The sequence below is a fragment of the Takifugu flavidus genome, chromosome 5 (assembly GCF_003711565.1).
Source record: "Takifugu flavidus isolate HTHZ2018 chromosome 5, ASM371156v2, whole genome shotgun sequence".
NCBI lineage: Eukaryota > Metazoa > Chordata > Actinopteri > Tetraodontiformes > Tetraodontidae > Takifugu > Takifugu flavidus.
The window spans coordinates 3,178,142-3,192,998 of NC_079524.1; the positions used below are offsets into that span (position 1 = coordinate 3,178,142).

Below are 14,857 nucleotides of genomic sequence, written 5' to 3' on the forward strand. Positions count from 1 at the left end.
TAAATGTGTCACATTACAATACACAACTGGAGTGTGTGTATAACATTTGAATAAGTAGCCATAAAATGATAAAAATAGATAAAAATGACCTTTTGGGGGGCCTAATCTCTTATCTCCTACAGGCATGACCTCAATTCAGTATTTACAGCCAAGATTAGGTTTTTTCAGTTGATTAAGTGGAACATTAAAGGAACAAATGATCCATTTTTTACGAATCCATATAAAATGATGTTATGTTCCTCGATGAATACACCTGCCGATCAGTCGGGCTCAGCCGTGTCAAATATGAATAAATGATGCCTGCAGCAACACAGATGTTACTTATCTAACTCATTCCTTAGAATTTTCATTGGTAACATTAACTGGAAGACATTTCAATGAAGGACCATTTTAAATGGCACACAGATGCCATCTGTTTGCCTCCGGCCGCTCTGGAAGAGAGTGACTATCAAAAGTACCAGTGGAAAACCTGGTACACAGCCAGACATCAGTTCTATTGCAAATGTTGGTAGGCTTTATGCACCTGTGATTTGCCCTGGAGAAGGATTTACTAAAATTATTTCAAGAAGCAGTAGCACGTCTGAATGAAAGTACAAGTCAGTTTTTCCACCCCATAGAGGGTAACGTGCTGTCATTCATACCTGTCCTATGAGCTGAACAATGAAGTCCACCACTAGTTTGGAGTCCTTGTTGAACATGCCCTGCCACAGCTTGTCCACCACCCGTTGCGTGAAGTAAAAGACATTGTTGACCAGGATCTGATAACTGCCTCCACTGCTGAGGGGCAGAGAGGCATCTTCACCTGAATGGACAAGCGCAGCAACGGAGACAACACCATTATTTTATGGATCATTCTAAAACCATCAACTACCAAGTTTGCTTGGAAACAATGAGAGTTTGTGCTGACCTAAAAGGACATCAGCGGCCAAAAGATGTTCCATGACCCCATCCAAGATGTTTGATTGAAATTCCTTCTGCTGTGTTCTGGTGGAGCGCTCTGGGGAGGCCTGGTACCGGGAAACATCCATTTAGATACACATTAACATGGAAATCGGATTTAAAAAAATAGCAATAATTATCTTAAAATTCCTTTAATCAGGTAACCCATTACCTCCAACAGTAGGTCAACGATGGGTGTCTGCTTGCTGGCTGGGGTCATACAGAGGTTGTCCATGATGAGGACCCTCATGAAGTCAAAGACGTATTTTTTGGCTGGGTGGTTGGTCAGGGAAGTCTTGGAGCCCACGTTACAGTATTCCGATTGGCTGCGATTCATACAGGAGTCGCCAGCAAAAGCCTTGAACTCCTCAATGGGAGAACCTGCCTCATCATCTAAATCAGTGACCTGAAACACAGTGGACAGGGACGTTTGAACAACAGACTGATTCCCTTTATCCTGCTACTTCATAAAAGAAGATTTAAATGAAATCTTTCAATGATATACTTCAAACTTGACTTCCCTCGATTTTAATTTAACAATCAATAATTCAGTCACAAACAGACTGAAGTATTTACAAACTGATTTAGCTTTTGAGAACATCTGCAATAACAAAGACATTATACTGATTTAAACAGAGTTTAGGCCAGTTATGTTTTCATTGTGCCTCATATTTGTTCAGCAGAAAACACATTTCCTTTAGGTAGAGCCATCTCACCATCTCAGAATAGGGCCGTATGTTGAAAGGAAACACGGCTGCTGCCAGAGCACACAGGAAGTCAGCACTGTGCCACATCGGTGAAAGGTCGGTCACATTATGGTAAAGATACCTAAAGAATTGCATGAGGGTGACTGGATACTCCCTCAGCCAGGACCCTTCCTCCTCTGACTGCCATGGCTGCCAAGACACAGAAGACACTGAGCTGGTAAAATATCACACTAACTTGAGCTGAACTACGAGTTCTTTATCAACTTGACCAGTCATTAATACCAGAGGGTCAGAAGAAGCTTGTAAACTACCAGCAGTGGACACATTGCTACTACTATAGAAATTATTTAAATAAGTATTTTAATGTATGAATACAGGGGCTGCTTAAATAGATACCTGAAGTAGGTAGATGATATGCAAACTGAATGTTAAATGCCAGTGCTCATAATCATTTTTTAATATTACTTATGTAAAACAAAAAGATAAATTTGGGAAATCTAAAGTGGCTAAAATGTAACTTGCCTTAGTTAACAAACTGTTATGATATATCTAAAAATGATCAGAAAAAAAACATTGGAAAGAGAACTTGACTTATCTTTCCACCTGATTCTTATCATCATCATTAAAGATAGCGCTCACCAGGTTGAGCATGCTGCGCAGCATGGCCAGAAGCAGGAAGGCAGCCTCGGTACAGACATTGTGGATGGAGCCAACTACTGTTGCACTAGAGGCTGGCATTCCAAAGATGAAGGTCCAGATTGAGTCCAGGTCAAACTAAGGTGGCAAACATGTATTGAGTGAATATTAAATACAAACCTCAAATGCTCAGTAAAATAGGAACATAAATGATACAATTCATGAGCCAAAGAGTGAAAAGCAACAGAAAGTACGATATACTGACATGTATGTGTAGACTGTCTGGCAGCTCAGTAACCGGCTGTTGCAAGAACAGGGCCATGAGCAGGAAGTAAAGCTCTGGCACATTTGTGTGTTTGGGCAGCAGAGTCTGTAACACTGGGAATCCTTGGAAGTGGCAAGCTTCCCGGTTGATCTCGCGCACTGTGGAGCGTCCGCCAGCGCTGCGACCCACATTAAAGCCTAAAAGAGGAGAGGATATTTAATATGGAGAAAAATTCCATTAATCCTCGGACTGGTGACATCATCATCACACATTCTCTGATACAGAATAACAACTCTACATTTAAAAGGCAAATCTATTAAGGAATTAACTACCGTCAATTTCCATTTAAGTAATCTTTTGAGCTACTTGGGGAACAGAATGAGTACAAGTTTGAAATCAGAGGGCTGGATGACAAATCTGAATCTGCATAATTCTAAGGGCTTAACCTGGGAGCGCATGCTACAACAGCGGTACTTCTGTTAGGCCAGGTACTACTCAGCATGATTTCCAAAAGCAAGATCAATGGTTCTCAGTCTGGAGCGCTGCTGGAACACTCTCCAACGGAGTGAAGAGAAAGATAAAAGGAGATTCTCTAATAAACCGATTTTCTGAATCATTTGAGCCTAAGATGGTGCAAAAACAAATAAATAAAACAAGGAGACAGGTTGAAAACCATTGAGCCCAGTCTATGTTCACAGCAGCAGGGGGAGCAGGGAGGCAAGAAGTAAAACAACAAACCCTTGGCTGTGCGGCGCGCAAACTGCGCAGCTTTGTGTTTACCAATCGAAGGCCAACTCCGACGGAAAACGTTGCCAGAATGAGGAGAGTTGTCTGCTGAGCCATATTACAACATACAGTATATACTGTATATATATATACACACACACGGGACATTATGACTGCCTGTGTCTGACTCCAGCAGTAAACATGAACGATGGAATCACATTTCTGGGCTACATGTTGTCGACAAACAAGACTGTCACGAGCCAACCCGACTCACCCAGCACGGTGCCGATCTTATTGGTCAGGACAGAGTCGGTGTGGTCCAGCCAGCCGCCACCACACAGGCCCTCTCTGAAGCGGTTGAGTATAGACTGATTGGAGAGCAGCACCACCAGGATCCACAGAGCGGCCGTGACTGTGCTCGAGTGTAGATGTTCCTCCATGAACATCAGGAGCCAATCAAAACCAAGTGTCCGAACCAGCTCCTCACACGCTCTGCAGAGATGGAGCCCAACAGTGTCAGATAATGTGTTGTAGTCCAAGACCGTAGTTTGCAATGAGCATTATCAGAATGAATAATAAGGAACATCTTTGCTTTTGCTGTATGAGATAATGTTTAGAGAATTTCCTGACTTACTGGGCACTGATGGAACATTTTTCTTTGGTGGTGAAAAGCAGTCTGAGCAGGTTATCCAGCAGTCGATTCCTCAGCAGAATGAGGTTGGCTGACAGGAGACCACCAAAATCATCGTCATTACCTGGACACACCATGATAAACAAGAGAGTGAATTAAAGTTGATCCTTTTCTTAATCATCAGCAGTTTACCACATAATAACACTGCCACTCTCTAGTTGTTGTTACCTCCATCCAGCTTCTCCTCATTGTTAATTTCCATGACAACAAACTTCTCACACACAGCAAACGTGGGGAGAGTGGAAGAGATGAACTGGCCAAAACTGTGAAGTCAATGAGAACACCAAGCTTTAGCGCAGTTTCATGCATCCTGTATGGCCATGATTCATCAAAGAAGTAAAAAGAATAGCTGAGTATACAGATATAGATGAATAGATGTTATTACCGCAGTAGATCGTATGGATTCGGGAAGGCCTGTAGCAGCAAACTGAGGACGTTGCAGATGGCAGCTATGGTTGGCTGGGAGAGTGACGTGTCTCTCAGAGTCAGGAGCAGTCTGGGGATCAGCTGAAACTCTCTCAGCAGTTTGGCATTCTTAGCAGCCTCACTGTTTAATACAATTAGTACACACCGCTCAGATTTGTGTTGGAAATCACAACATCTAAAATCAGGAAATTACTTCAGGAGGAAATTCTCTATCCATTTTAATACCGAGAATAATTTTATGGAAGTAAAAATACATAATGAAATTTTGGACAGTAACCTTGATTCTGTCAGGAGTTCGATGAAGTGCTCAAACAGAGAGAGATGGAGCTCGTAGGGAGCGTGGAGCCAGACCTGAGAAGCAGAAGGAGCAGAATTCCTTACTACAACCTTTATTGCCATCTCAGAATTTCAGGCTCTAGCTGGACTGATATCCTTATTGGAGTTTGACTGCAAATATGCTGAATAATGTTAATGGAAAATGCTTTAAAAGAAAATCCTCATCACACCTCTAGGTAAATGTTCACATACAGGTTAACAGAAATATGGAAATAATCCCCCAGGCCTCTACCTCAAAGTCACAGAGCAGGTCCTGGAAAGCAGTGGAGTTGGGAATGATGGCTGTCTCATGGCCGCTATCCACTGTTCCTACTAAAGAGAAGGTGAGATGGAGGATGTGGCTGTTGAGGAGTGAGCGCTTCTTCTTTAGCAGCATGGCCAGAAGCTGTGAAGCCAGAAAAATGTGTGAATGTTTCACTGCATTTCAAAATCCATTTCATTTCTGAGATTATGGAACAAGAAAACATTAAACAGTTGAATAATAAATTGTGCTCGCAGTTGAATCATGTCCGACCTGGTAGCCTTTGATGCGCTCCATTTCCTTACTGGCCAGCGGGTTACTCTTAACAACACACACCAAAGCCTTGACCGCTGCATACAGCCCCTCCACATCTGAAGCCATGGCAACCAAGCCCAAAATGGCAGCCGCCCCACCCACATATTGCAGGTTGGTGGCCACAGGTTTGGTCACAAACGCACGGACCCCTGAAGATGTCGAGGTGTAAAATCAACAATGAGATAGTGCAAAAACAAGATTTGATAGTAATAATATGGCTGCCTTCACAAGGTTTACCTAAATATCCAACGACTGCTGCGCCGATGGTCCTGGCGGGGCCGTTGAGGTGGCCAGCAGCGTTGTGGATCAGCTTGACTGGAGTGGCGTTTTCATGAGACGACACAGCGAGCTATGGCGAGAGGGAGGAACATAAAGAACCCTTTAGCTTTAAAAAATGAAAGCTTCCATCTGGTGTCAATTTATTCATCCAATCTGCAGAAGTCTTTTTTTTTTTTTTAAATCAAATAAAAGCCAGAAAAAGCCAGAAAAATGTGTGAATGTTTCACTGAGCTTTTTCTTAAAGAAATCTGAAGCTACTTTCTTTCCATTTCAAAGCAAAAAGTCACAGTGGGAGAAATGCTGCCGCTTTAATTCTCTTGCTTCCTGTGAGTCAATTAGGGGTTAAGGGTGGAAATTAACTTGACATGTGGGGATAGAGATAAGGCCAGAAGAGGGAGAACATTTTGGGTGTTAATCTCTCAGAATTTCTGTCTGTTTTCTGTTGGGGTGTTTGACCTATGATCTACTTGCATTCACACATGTCCTCACCCGTCAGCATGAGAAATAAACATCTCTGCATAATTCCATAAACGTGTCCTTGTAGGCACAAATATAACAAACAGGTCCTCAACCTTTCTGAGCTTTCACCCGTTATTTATCACCCTTTCAATTAAAGCCTACACTGGAAGCATCGAGCGGAGGGATTTTTCTGTGTTGGTCCTTTCTGTTTCAGCACGTTGCATCAATTGGACATGACGTAATTTTAGTTTAGCCAACACTCCCACATCCTTGTTGGTGAAGCCTTCAGCTTTCTTTCAACACACTTTCTTTCAAGTTAAGACAAAGTGACATGGTCAAAACACTACAATTCTTTAAAAAGATACTGTTGGTGAACACCTCAGTACCAGATCTGACCTGTTTGGCAATAGCTTTGCTGTCAAGTTTGTTGTAGACTTTTCTGATCTTGGCCACGGTGAGAGTGGAGACAGAGAGTGAACAGAGACTGAAGGACACCTTCTCCTCTGGTACTAGTGCGACGGGGGAGGCAGGGGATACTTCCGCCTTTGAGTCTTTACCTGGGACAACGTGTTGAGCAAAGATTAAAACAAAACACGCCAGTGCAATCTGAAAACAAGTTAACTACTCACAAGGTAGGTAGACAGCCTGAAAGCTGCCCACGTAGTTCGGTCCTAGCTCAAAGATGGCAGCCACGCTGGTGGCTGGCAGGACCTCCTCCAGAAAATAACTGGACCCCAGACGCCAGACCAGATTGGAAAGCTGCCGCTGGGCAGGTGGGGTTCCCACGTACCCATACACAGTGCTCACCACAGGTGGGTTGGTGGACCCGGAGCCACCTGGTGCAGTGTGGATGTAGTGAAGCTGGGGAAAAGGGAGGAAGCAGAAGAAAATTGAGCAATAAATAAGGATTGCTTGGTTTCTAAAACATGACTGGGACAAGACATTAGTGTATGTATCACAAGCGTTCTTGAGACTACAACATTTTTAGAGGTAAACCACAAGAGGACTCTTACATGCACAGAGAGACACACAACCAAGCAGCTTGTTGAAAACCAAGCTGCTGTTATCAGCGGGGCTGAGGGGAGACTGCCTTGTGGTCAGCAGCGTTCCCTGCTCAGATATCTAATCTCAGGGGATTCTGACGTCGCTTGACCACAAACCAGGCCAGACTGAAGCTGTAGGATTACCATTTATTTTGTGGTTTGCACATTTAATAACCTGCCACAGTTTTTGTCCTTACTAAACATTTTAGTTCGGAATAATAATAAAGAGAATGACCACAACAATGATAATATCATTTATTCCATCAAGAATGCATCTTTGGTCTTAGTGGCACGTAACCTTACCTTGACAGTGTTAATCAGCTGACCATCGAGGTAGAGCGTGGCCATGCTGTTCTTTAGCATGCCTTTACTCATCACCAGCACCAGGTGGTGCCACTGGCCCTCCGCGATGACTTCACCGCAGCGGAAACGGGCGCAGCAGGGCAAGATCTCATAGAAGGAGGCTTCTTCACTCGACTCATCCGCTGCTTGAGAGAGGGGAGAAGCAAATTAAATGTGTCTCAATGCTAATCATTCAGTGTGTTTGAGGACACACAAACAGCATTTTTGGTAACATTCTGAATTCTACAAGAGAGACCAAGCCTTTTTTTTTTAAACACTGTTCCTCTTTTTTCTGTGGTCCAAAGCTAATTTCATCTTTACGATATATTCTTGTATTGTTGCTCCTCTACTCACAGTACGTCTGAAGCAGCTCTTCCTTGGTGGAGACGGTGACGGAGCGATCTTTGGCAGACAGGACCACAGCCAGGCAGACATAGTGCTGTTCTGAGGTTGTGGCCCGGCGGACGATGGTCAGCAGCCTCACCGGGTGCGCCTGCGGAGCCGAGCTGAACCGCTCCACACAGAACCAGGTGGAGTAACTCAGACCTGAAGGAGGAGGGAACAAGCGCTCTCCTGGAAGTACAAAGAATATTTTTCTTAGTATGTTTATTTAAAAAGTGTTACAGTCACTGTAGAGATTACATTTACGACCAAACATAAAAAACATGGATTACAACCAAAATAAATCTGAAAAAGTGCAGAGATAAGTCTCTGAAACATGTCACTTAGCTGCTCAGTAAACAGTCAATGCGCAGCAAAGCAGGATCAGAGTTACTGGGCACATTATAAGACTGGATCGAATTACAGTCGGTTAAAATACTGTCATCATTGTCTGCTGGCACACCATTTTCTGTAAGCCCCATGAGCAGTGATTGATTTTTCTATTAGCTCTTTCTGGAGAGCTCCAGCCACGAGCAAAACGCAGGCTGACTGGATTTCTGCTGTCATTGTTAGCATGACTGAGTATTCTAGATGATGTCATCAAGGATATGGGTCAGGCAGGAGTGGGTTTGGAAAGAGAAGCAAGGAAGGAAGGAGGGAGGGAGGGAAGGAAACAGGATCGAGTCAAGTGAGGCATGAAGAGAGCAGAGTTGCAGACGGTATGGGGAGAAGGATGGAGGGAAAGGGAAGCAGAAAAATGTCAGATGGGCGGTCGGAAGAAAATGGAGAGAGAGCGAGAGAGAAGATGTGAGTGACAAGAGGAAATAAGGAAATGTGTTCATAGTCTATAAATAGGGTTTGGCTGCAGAAGAGGACAGCATGGGGTGGGTGCAAAGCAGAGGAGCATTTTTCTCCCATAATATATCATCTTGTTTTGAACCATAAAATCCCGGAGCAAACCCTCAAAACTGCACCTGTGAAGATGCGTCTGTTTCATACAAGATGTTTTTCAGCCCCTTTCTCTGACACAATAACTGTAGCGTCAATAGACAAAATTAATGTTGCTTACTCTAGCTCAGGGTGCTACACCGGAATGAAATGAAATTACGAAAACCCCACAAAAACAGCTTTACTCTAAAATCCTGTAAGGAAATGAAGGACCACTGAAGCTATTTTTACCTGTACCCATTCCACTCAGCACCGCTCCGTCACTGACACCTGAGGCATTAGTGTTGTTGGTGGGGGCGTTGTGGGGCGCCAGACTGGGCAGAAACAGGCACCTGGCCAGGACAGAGAACAGATTCAGGACTTTAATCAGTGCCAACAGATGCAACAAACACAAAACACACACCTTATAAGAGATTCATAAGATAAGAGAAAAATCAAGCAGGTTAGAAAAAATGAACATATGTGTATGGAAATGTCTAGCCTCAAAAGATCAATGAGTAATTATGCATGAGACTAAGCTTTTGGAGGATGAAAGCGTACATTTTGGCTGATTTTGAAAGAACTGTGCACCTAATCAGTGCGTTTTTTATGTTTTAGCTCAGGCTAATGTCATTTCTGATGATAATATCTCAATTAGCTGTAAAAAAATGGGACTGCACAGTGTTCTTGGACATAATGAGTGTTAAAAGTGTCCTCTTTTCAGGGACTTCTAATGACAAAATGATTGGACAGAGAATGGCAATTGTGAGCTGTCATTCTGTTTGCCGAATCCCTGCCCTCTCCTGAATGTGTCAGTTTTTATCCTCCCTCTTCATTCTAAATCAGCAGCGGTTTCCTGATGTTGACGGAGACTTTTTACAATTTCACCTTGCTAGGAAATTCTTTTGTACCCTAAAAGCCCCAGACTAAACCACACCACAATACAAGTCTGTCAATTCAAAAAATGTTTGACATGTTTTATTTAAGGGACTGGAGTCTTTGAAGGACGGAGCCTTTCCCGGTGGAGGGACCCTGCCCCAGTCCCCTAGCCTTTGGCACGGCCTAGTAGCTTCCTGTTTTCTCTTGCTCTTTTTATCGATGCCTTCTGAAAGAGACACTTCGTAATGACTTGAACCTGACAAGTCCGTCAGTCATCGAGGTAAGCTTCTTGACAGCTCTGGGATTTCTGGACTCACTCAAAGACCTGCTCAAGTGCAGGCGCTCTGCTTTTCTGTGGGCATTTATCTTCAGAATAATTCAACGAGTCCTGTTTTTATTTCCCTGCTGCTCAATCAGTTGATTAGTAAAAACACTGCCAAAATGCTATTTTTTCTATTTTGTTTTTAGCAGCATTCAAATTTACCCTTTGTAAATGCTCTAAAAATGTTATAGATAGAGGCTCAGTGCCCCATGCCCCTTGTATGACAGATGGATGGGAGTGTGCACTGGTGGTGCCCGAGTCTGTGTAAGTATGTTGAGCCCAATCCAGGATGGATGTACATGTATGTGCGATTCCTAATAGCAGGAGGGTGATCAATATTTCATGCTGACAGATGGGAGAGGAAGGAGGGGTAGTCTTGCTGCGAGCTTCCTCTGTTTATGCTGAGGAAAACTGGGCCACTGCCTTATCGCCTCTGCGTCGCTTTGCTGGATTTCCAAGAGAAACTCCATGTTCTATTCTGAGGCAACTGCTGCAACAAGTCAGAGGGGTTGCTGCCGTTCAAAGGAAAAGGGAAGCTGAGGATTTTCAAACCACCACACTGGAATCAATACGAGGGCTGGAAAGCGAGGTTCTAAAACTAAGGAGTCAAAGACAACTGGCCTTGATGCTTAATCTTGGGGATTTAAAGATGTATTAATTAATATAATTTAAAACAAGTGGACTTCAAAGAAGGAAATCTTACATGCCTCCAGATCAATGCATATTGAACAGGGCTCACACACACAGACTGTTTCACACTGTGAATTCATTCCAGACCTTTGATATCACAAAATAACTAAATAAGCGCACCTCAAAATAAATATATTATACTTATCTGCAGCCCTGGACTAATGTGTGCGATAATCAAAAGAATAAAACTGAAAAATAAGCTCATTTATATGCATGGCTCCACTGCTGGAGGTGAATAACAGCCCCCTGCTGAGACAGTTGTGGTTGCTGTTCAAAGAAAAAAGTAAATAATGGAAGAGGAAAATAGCATCGTGCCCTCAGGTGTGTGTCACTGGTGAAGCGAATGGTTTTCCACTCAGAAAATAATTTAAAAGATTGTGGCGTTGTAGAATCGTTTGTTGCTACAGCAGCTGTAGTAAAAGCATGTAATGAAAGACACAACATTATGGAATCGGGAGACTATGAAATCCATCACCCCTTTCAAAAATGGGTAAATAGATCAACTTTATGGATGTAGTACAAGAATAAACAGCTTAACAGCCAATGGTTTCCGTGGCAATGGCTGAGCTAAACCTGAGGGGAGGCAGTTAATGAAATTTAGATTTAAAAAGTGCAAACTGACAGACCGACGATTGATTGTTATTGTTCATGCGAACTAACCCGAAGCCTTCCAGCGAGTTGTCAAACTCCACAAATGCAGGCGTAACGGCCGACCCATTCAAGCGGATATCGTGGGGCGTCGTCATGGATACCAGGCACTTGACTCGGGTTAGTGGTACGGTGCTGCCTTCAGGTGAGCGCACGAGGCTGCGGCTAATGCGATACTGACCATTGTCCTCGGCTGGAGTGGTAAAGACGCTGTCTGGGCCGAAGCCCTCCATGGACAGGGTCATACTGTCTGGAAAATCACAACAGAGAGTTCAATTTTAGGAGGAGCAAACATTTAAGTAGCCAGCTGAAGCTGATGCTAGTTGCCTAAGACAATTTAATGTAGCCAATAACTCTCACTAGCGTATCCTTTTAGAGAAAAAAATAAAAATAAAACACTGTGCTATCAGGCAGTGGCTTCTCGTAAAGAGCAATAATTAGCAGAGACTTAATATCCATTCTTAGTTGTGAGCAGACAATGAGCAATTAGAGCATGCTGAGGAGCCCACAAAATTACAAACATTAGCCGCTGCTAATAGAAAACAAACCATTTAAATTGGACTCACTCTGACAGAACACTGTGTTTAACAGGGTGTTTACAGAGCAACTGGGAATTAATGAGTTTTACTTTAGATTTCTTCTTCTTAGCAATAATTTACATCATTTCTTTATGAATGTGGCCAATGTAAAGTCCTCAGACTTCTCACCCTTCCATTGAGCAAAAGGAGCAGAGCTTCGACAAGCTCAACAACCCTTTTTCCCCAGGAAGAAGCTGATATTACTGCAGCGGATGGGAATAGCTCTAAAATAAAATAGTCAATTCATAACTCCACTGGAGAGCTGCTACAATTTACAGCAACAAGCATGTTGGTGTAAAGAATTGTTTGTGCTGGGAGAAAATCATTGTCCATATTAGTTTTTAAGTATTATAAATTGTGGAGGCATTTTTTTTCTGCGTCCCAATGGTGCTTTATCATTGTTAACACATGTGTCATTGTTAGAGGATTACTTTTTAAACTAAAATGAACTGAAACCGAGACCGGGACCATATGCTTAACTGATGAAAGAACAATTAAGAAAGTAATGTGACTTTTTTAAAACGCTCTCCGGGGTTACGATACAACACAGAAGCCTGTCGTTGTGCCCCCTGTGATTCTGATTTTACACTTACTTCTCGTCTCTGCATCATAGCCGAGAGAGCTGGGCTTGTGAACCCGGTACTGCTTCAGCAGCTTCTTATCCCAGGCACCACAGTTCAGAGGGTTTCCAAGGCGCAAGAACTCCCTGGAGAAGCAGAGGAGCAAAGTGTTAAAACATCCAACAAATGGGGAAAAGAAGAAAAAAAACAATGTTATGTTCTTTTTTAGGATTATTGTTGATGAACGGATAGCTCATTATTTAAGCTATATTGAATATTACAGACACGTTATCTTGCTTTAGGGCTCTTAATCAAAATTTAAAAGGGGATCAGAAATTACAGCTTCATATCTGAAAGAAATTCATTTTCCAGAAAAATGTCAGCAGTTGCCGAGAGCCGGAGGAGGCTGAAACCAGACGTAGAACAAGAAGGAAGCAGAAAGAGACTGAGAACACAAGGAGACGGGTAGGCAGGAGAGGCAAACAGGAACCAGACCCACAGCTACCGACAGTTCACCCTTAGCACAATTACAGGGGGGAGAACATCAGCCAAGGAGAGACAACATTAGCATATAAAAAGAAACCCGCCATGTGCATGTCAAATAACTTTGCTCCCAATTCCACGACCCCAATGCTCCCAGCTTACTTAACTAGTCAAGCGGGAAATGAAAATCTCATTTTGTCTGAATGCAGCTCTGCCTCACGCATCCAAAACTGCCAAGACGGATTACGCCTCCCAAAACAGAACTTGCACCTCGACGGTGAGCTAGCAAAAAGGCTCTCCGGATGCACTGACCAGAACATGCATACTAGGGATGAAGCTGTCGAGTCTTCACCAGGGCAACAACCTTTGTTTCTGCTCCAGCGCCCTCTTTTATATAAGGGCACTAACACCAGCATAACCGGTCAAAACTAAAACCACCTTTACATTATTAAAGTACAGGAGGAAACGTTTTCCTACTCAAGTACCTGAGTGCCATTGGCTGCAGGGCCTGTGAAGCCAGCCTCTCAAACATCCTCTGCAGGGGGGGGTGCAGAGGGTGGTCTTCGTCGCCCAGGGCATGGCTGCAGCGCAGCAGTAGCCGTTGGTGGAGACAAGCTTCACACAGCACCTGTTGGTTCCTGTCACTGTTCACCAGAAGCTGGAGGATGTTGGCCACGGCCAGCTGCAGGTCCAGAGCGTGCTGGAAGGGACACGGGAAAGGGAGCAGCATTCCTTTTTTACATGTTTAATTAGCAAAACAAAAGGCACTGTCATATCAAGGTAAACTCCAAGGTTAAAATAGATGAATAAGTAACTTTTCCACCCTGCTAGTGACCTTGTGTCACCAGCTGTCACTAGAATCACTTGTTACTTCACTTTCTTTATGCAACTCCTCACCTCAGGCTGGCTGTCCGAGGACACAGAGGGCAGCAGGTCGAGCATGGCCAGGACAGCTCCTGGGTGGATGACCACCGTGTCAGATGAAGACGAAGAAGAAATGGGATGGGAGGGGTTGGCTATGTGGAGCTTAAGGTCTGAGAGGGCTTTGACTGGGGCAGATGGACCAGTGGCCCCATAGTAGCCATGTCTGAGAGGACAGGAACACAGGCATAGAGTTAAAATGAATAGTTACATAGTTGGTTCAGCTGAAGAGAATCCTGGGGATTTTGCTCTAGAAATTACATAAGAATAAGATAGTTTTTAAGAACATTTTGGTTGTAGGAGATATTAATGATATTCTATTTAAAATCAATGTGACCTGCTCATGAATGGGTCAATTACAGATTACACATTCTTAAACTGAGGACAGAAACATTAACTATCATCACTGGATCCAGCTAAAGCAGTCTTCATACACAACACATAACAAGAGATGAAGGTTGCTGCTGGTCAATTACACAAAATGGCAGCTTTGCTGAAGTGTAAATTAGAGACTTTTCACCATCTCGGGAGAGCTGCTGAGCTGGAGAAGTCTAGAGTCAGCACAAACTGGTTACTGAAGACTGGTTACTAGGCAGAGACTGGGACGTGGCAGATGGCAACCACTTTGAATAGTTCTTCAGAGGAGTAACAGTTCACTCATTTGGCTGCTGGTGGGCATTTCAGAGGCAACATGAACATTTTTAAACAGTTAAAAACACCATACACTGCTTAGTCCAAAGCAGGTTTATATTACTCATGTAAAACTAAACAACACCGAAAAATGAAGCGCAGATTTCTGCAACTGATTTTGCAACTTTTAAAGTAAAGAAAATAAGATCTAAAGATTACAAGGGTAAAAAAACAAATAGTAAAGGGGAACGACATTAGCAGAGACAGGAAACAAGGACAAATGTCCCATCACTGCTGCTTCTACAAGTAGCCTCCTCATGAATATGCAGCCTTGGCCCTGATCCAGGCAGACAGCCTGAGACCCCCACCCTAACCTTGACAATTGTAACTAAGGAAAAAAGAAATTGGACCAGCAAAATTACAGAGAAGAATA

The 14,857-nt window shown here is 43.3% G+C and overlaps 1 protein-coding gene across 8 annotated transcripts in view; it reads right to left on the reverse strand.

Moving 5' to 3' along the window:
• wdfy3 (WD repeat and FYVE domain containing 3) overlaps positions 1-14,857 on the reverse strand; it is a 47,898-nt gene that overhangs the window by 12,787 nt on the left and 20,254 nt on the right. For 7 of the 8 annotated variants that reach the window (XM_057033719.1, XM_057033722.1, XM_057033721.1 and 4 more), the window contains 23 exons: positions 13,771-13,960; positions 13,359-13,573; positions 12,424-12,536; positions 11,265-11,502; positions 8,966-9,066; positions 7,760-7,978; positions 7,367-7,551; positions 6,650-6,881; positions 6,417-6,577; positions 5,520-5,631; positions 5,241-5,431; positions 4,959-5,111; positions 4,668-4,741; positions 4,350-4,511; positions 4,133-4,227; positions 3,908-4,028; positions 3,548-3,765; positions 2,548-2,744; positions 2,286-2,420; positions 1,656-1,835; positions 1,112-1,345; positions 908-1,007; positions 642-802 (listed from right to left, as the gene is read on the reverse strand). In XM_057033719.1, coding sequence (XP_056889699.1) covers positions 642-802; positions 908-1,007; positions 1,112-1,345; positions 1,656-1,835; positions 2,286-2,420; positions 2,548-2,744; positions 3,548-3,765; positions 3,908-4,028; positions 4,133-4,227; positions 4,350-4,511; positions 4,668-4,741; positions 4,959-5,111; positions 5,241-5,431; positions 5,520-5,631; positions 6,417-6,577; positions 6,650-6,881; positions 7,367-7,551; positions 7,760-7,978; positions 8,966-9,066; positions 11,265-11,502; positions 12,424-12,536; positions 13,359-13,573; positions 13,771-13,960 — 3,787 coding nt within the window. The remainder of the gene's footprint in view (positions 1-641; positions 803-907; positions 1,008-1,111; positions 1,346-1,655; positions 1,836-2,285; positions 2,421-2,547; positions 2,745-3,547; positions 3,766-3,907; positions 4,029-4,132; positions 4,228-4,349; positions 4,512-4,667; positions 4,742-4,958; positions 5,112-5,240; positions 5,432-5,519; positions 5,632-6,416; positions 6,578-6,649; positions 6,882-7,366; positions 7,552-7,759; positions 7,979-8,965; positions 9,067-11,264; positions 11,503-12,423; positions 12,537-13,358; positions 13,574-13,770; positions 13,961-14,857) is intronic. The other variant, XM_057033717.1, reaches the window with a different exon arrangement.